This window comes from Phacochoerus africanus, chromosome 8, assembly GCF_016906955.1.
Source record: "Phacochoerus africanus isolate WHEZ1 chromosome 8, ROS_Pafr_v1, whole genome shotgun sequence".
NCBI lineage: Eukaryota > Metazoa > Chordata > Mammalia > Artiodactyla > Suidae > Phacochoerus > Phacochoerus africanus.
The window spans coordinates 88,400,379-88,404,581 of NC_062551.1; the positions used below are offsets into that span (position 1 = coordinate 88,400,379).

The window sequence follows — 4,203 nt, forward strand, 5'->3', positions numbered from 1 at the left end:
GCTGTGGCTGCCGGCCTACACCAGAGCCACAGAAACTCAGGATCCGAGAGGCGTCTGCGACTTACACCACAGTTCATGGCAACGCTGGATCCTTAACCCACTGAGAGAGACCAGGGATGGAACCCACAACCTCATGGTTCCTAGTAGGATTCGTTAACCACTGCGCCACGATGGGAACTCCGGAGATTATTTTTGTTTTTGTTAATTTTTTTATGGCTGCACCCACAACATATGGAAATTCCGGAGCCAGGGATGGAACCCAGTGCTCCCCATTGACCTAAGCTGCTGGCTGCAGTCGTTTTCTTAATTGCCTGCACCACAGCAGGAATTCCAAAATCAAAGATTTTTGTCTTTTTTAGGGCCACACCCGCTGCATATGGAGGTTCCCAGGCTAGGGGTCCAATTGGAGCTGTAGCCACTGGCCTACGCCAGAGTCACAGCAACACGGAGTCCGAGCCGCGTTTGGGGTCTACACCACAGTTCACGGACAACAGCGGATCCTTAACACGTTGAGCAAGGCCAGGGATCTAGTCGGGTCCGCTAACCGCTGAGCCACTACAGGAACTCCAAAAATTGAAGTTTTTAAAATGACTTCTTCCCCAGTCTCTTCCGTTCCCACCAGTCCTAGGATAAATCAAGGCTCAAGATGGATAGGGCACCCCTAACCTCTCCAACAAAGCCAGAGTTGCTCAGGGTCACAAAACAGCCGGTAGCAAAACAAAACTCCATCTTTAGTTCTTGGGAGAACTAAATGGGTCTGGTGTGAGTGGCCATTCTCTTTACTCTAAGTTGTCTGTCTACCCCTTCCAGTCCCAAGCTTCTCTAGGCCCCCGGAGCCCAGCACAGTTATGCTAATTTTACTGGAGAACCAAGGAGAGTGTTGGGGAGGACGCGAGGCAGAGAGGCTAGAGCACAAAGGCCGCGCCATAAGGAGTCATGAATAGCAAGGAACGGTTTTGGCGCCCAGCAAGCAGAAGGCGGACCGGGAAAGGCGGGCCCCTGGGGTTGGGTCCAAGGGGGTAGACAGCAGAAGGTAAGGTGCTATTGGATGAGGCTGAGCAGCCGGCGCGCCCGGTCCGACGGGATAGACAGACACGGCCAGCCCGGAGTGAAAAGAACAGTTTATGCTGTGCTTTATTAAAATGTGCATCATTCTTTTATTTAAAAATGTGCATCACTGTCTCGTGCTTGGCGCGCGCGACCTCAGCGTGGTGGCCCGCGGCGGGCCTTGTCCCCGCCCGGCTCCCGCCGAGCCGTCGTGCGCAGGCGCACTCAGGTGGCGCGGGCCCGGGGGCTCCCGCCCATGGCCAGGTAGACGTCGATGGGCACGTGCAGCAGCGTCAGGCAGTGGCAACCGGGGCAGCGTCGAAGCGGCCTAGGGAAAAGCGGGGTGTGACAGGGGCCGCTGAGGCGGAGGCCCGCCTATCCTGTTGGGATGGCGTCTAGAAGTGCACTTGGGGTCCCCGAGGTTCGGGCGTGGATGTGGTACCTTATATGGGGCGGGGTCGGTCTAGGGACAGAAGGTGGGGCGGCAAGGAGGGGCGCCGGCCTTACCTGACCGGGTTGTGCTCCGTAGCTACAGGCTCCGGGCTGTCCTGGGACTCAGGGGCGGCGGCAAGGCCGGGGGAGTCTCCAGCCTCAATGGGGAATCTTCGACCCTGAGGGGGCTCCTGGGCACTCATGTCCAGGCCCCGGGGCGCTCTGCGCGGGGAGTAGCGGTCAGGCCGCTCCCGGGCAGCTGGGCTCCCCCACCCTGCGCCCGCCCCTTGGGCTGTTGCTCACCTGCCGGAGGCCGAGACCGGTCCCAGGCCGGAAGCAGCTGCCCGAGCCCTGGCCACGGGAGGACGCTCCGGTCCAGGCGGATCCGGGCAGGTGTCTGCGGCGCGTCCGTTCCCGGGCGTCGAAGGGGAAGGCTGCATTGTGACCCGGGCCGAGGCGCGGTGACCTCATAGAACCCGTTCCTCCGGCCAGGGAACCTCACGCTGCCCGGGCACTTAGCGGGGTGGCGAGTCAAGAGCTGGAGGGCTCATGCCATGGGTCGCACAGACCCCGAGCTGCCCTATGGGGGCACAGGAGGCGGCGTCCGCCGAAAGGAGCCTGGCATCCTGGGCTGCGCGCAGACCCCTGGAGCGCCCCCCACAGGCGGGGCCGCGTGCGACTCACTGCCTGGCGCGGGGTCGGGGCGCAGCAGTGATTGAACCCGGACAGGGTTTGGTGGTGGTGGTGGTGAGGGCAGATAGGAGCATTGCTCATTTTGGCCAAGAGTCACACATCATTTACATCACAATTAGGCCAGAGTTTTAAAATGTCTGGCCCTCTCCCTCCCCACCACCCGCGGCTGCTGTCTCCAGACGGAGAATGCTTTAGCCCTGGGGGCGGCTGCGGATGAAGTCCTTGGGGGGAAAAGGAGCGGGCCAAGGGCGATGGTGGAGTAGAGCTGCCTCGCAGAGGCAGCATGAGCTGAGAGGGTAATAGGAAGGAAGGAGGTGTTAGACAGCATGGAGGACTTTCTGCTCTCCAATGGGTACCAGCTGGGCAAGACCATTGGGGAAGGGACCTACTCAAAAGTCAAGGAAGCAGTTTCCAAAAAACACCAAAGAAAAGTGGCAATTAAAATTATAGACAAGATGGGAGGGCCAGAAGGTGAGCTGGGGGCCCTTTGGAGGAAGGGAGGGCTGGCTGAAGTGGGTGGGCGCTTCCTCCAGTCAGGAGGACCATTTCCTCCTCTTTGATCTGGAACCAAGGAAAGCAAGAGAGTGTGGCTCTGGGGTAGGTCAGTGGGGAACAGAGGAATGCTGGGTGTCAAGGACAATCACACCCTCCAAAATCCAAGATTAAATTTGCAGGAGGTGAAGGATCCTCAGAAACAGAGCCCAAGTCCAACAGGGCTTTCCTATTCCAGGAGGGGAAGAGAGACTGGAAGGCTGTGGCCAGGACTAGCAGAGGGCAGGAGTGGGGCCAAGGAAGGTAGAGACTGGGAAAAGACAGGGCTTATGGAAAGAACTGTGACTCAGGAGTCAGAGGTGAGAGGAGCTGGCTCACCACGCTGTGGGCAATCAGGCCTCACAACAGATTCAACAGCTTTGTCTAAAAGTCTCCAAAGCATTTTGATATCCATGGTCTCACAGGCTGCTCACAACAGTCCCTGAGGCTGACAGGGAACAGTTCCTCTGAATAATATATTAGCTACAAAAACAACAGGGGTGAACATTCTTTGCAGTGTCCAAATAGCTGGATGTTAAAGGCTGTGCAAGGGAACCAAGGCACAAGACCCAGACATGGTGGGCCAGAGCTGGAAGGCAGGAGTCAGGAGTTCTAGGCCCTTCTGGACTTGACACTCCTTCTCTTTTCCCTTGTGTCCTTAGAGTTTATCCAGAGATTCCTGCCTCGGGAGCTCCAGATTGTCCGTACCCTGGACCACAAGAACATCATTCAAGTGTATGAGACGCTGGAGTCTGCTGACGGGAAAATCTACCTGGTAATGGAGCTGGCTGAAGGAGGGGATGTCTTTGACTGCGTGCTGAATGGAGGGCCACTGCCTGAAAGCCGGGCCAGGGCCCTCTTCCGTCAGATGGTCGAGGCCATCCGCTACTGCCATGGCTGTGGTGTGGCCCACCGGGACCTCAAATGCGAGAACGCCTTGTTGCAGGGTTTCAACCTGAAGCTGACAGACTTTGGCTTCGCCAAGGTGTTGCCCAAGTCATGCCGGGAGCTGAGCCAGACCTTCTGCGGCAGCACAGCCTATGCCGCCCCCGAGGTACTGCAGGGTATTCCCCATGATAGCAAGAAAGGGGACGTCTGGAGCATGGGCGTGGTCCTGTACGTCATGCTCTGTGCCAGCCTACCTTTTGATGACACAGACATCCCCAAGATGCTGTGGCAGCAGCAGAAAGGGGTGTCCTTCCCCACTCATCTGGGCATCTCAGCCGAATGCCAGGACTTGCTGAAGCGGCTCCTGGAACCAGACATGACCCTCCGGCCTTCAATTGAAGAAGTTAGTTGGCATCCATGGCTAGCAAGCACTTGATAAAAGCAATGGCAAGTCCTCCCCAATAAAGCAGGGGGAGAAAGCAAACCCAAAAACCCGCTTCTAAAATGGTGATATATATTTTACACTTTAAGTTTACTTATCCTAAATCTTACCTATACCCTCCCCAGCCTTACTTCTCTTTCCCTTTAAAGATCTTCATGGAACGAGAGGGC

The 4,203-nt window shown here is 57.2% G+C and overlaps 2 protein-coding genes across 2 annotated transcripts; one reads left to right on the plus strand and one right to left on the minus strand.

The window, feature by feature from the left end:
- Positions 1-1,109: 1,109 nt before the first annotated feature.
- Positions 1,110-3,033, minus strand: FAM229A (family with sequence similarity 229 member A). Its single transcript, XM_047793067.1, has 3 exons — positions 1,783-3,033; positions 1,555-1,701; positions 1,110-1,375 (listed from the first exon to the last, which is right to left on the minus strand). The coding sequence occupies exons 1-3, from the start codon at positions 1,917-1,919 to the stop codon at positions 1,273-1,275; spliced, it is 387 nt and encodes a 128-aa protein (XP_047649023.1). The 5' UTR covers positions 1,920-3,033; the 3' UTR covers positions 1,110-1,272.
- Positions 2,499-4,083, plus strand: TSSK3 (testis specific serine kinase 3). Its single transcript, XM_047793068.1, has 2 exons — positions 2,499-2,643; positions 3,366-4,083. Exons 1-2 carry the CDS (start codon positions 2,499-2,501, stop codon positions 4,025-4,027), a joined length of 807 nt encoding a protein of 268 aa, XP_047649024.1. The 3' UTR covers positions 4,028-4,083.
- Positions 4,084-4,203: the final 120 nt, after the last annotated feature.

What these genes read in the sequence shown, in the direction of transcription:
- FAM229A (XM_047793067.1), bottom strand. Translation starts at nt 1,919, where the DNA reads ATGCAGCCTTCCCCTTCGACGCCCGGGAACGGACGCGCCGCAGACACC. An exon ending in CCGGTCTCGGCCTCCGGCAG is followed by an intron (nt 1,702 to 1,782) that starts GTGAGCAACAGC and finishes CTCCCCGCGCAG; the next exon opens with AGCGCCCCGGGGCCTGGACA. An exon ending in ACGGAGCACAACCCGGTCAG is followed by an intron (nt 1,376 to 1,554) that starts GTAAGGCCGGCG and finishes GCTTTTCCCTAG; the next exon opens with GCCGCTTCGACGCTGCCCCG.
- TSSK3 (XM_047793068.1), top strand. Translation starts at nt 2,499, where the DNA reads ATGGAGGACTTTCTGCTCTCCAATGGGTACCAGCTGGGCAAGACCATT. An exon ending in CAAGATGGGAGGGCCAGAAG is followed by an intron (nt 2,644 to 3,365) that starts GTGAGCTGGGGG and finishes TTGTGTCCTTAG; the next exon opens with AGTTTATCCAGAGATTCCTG.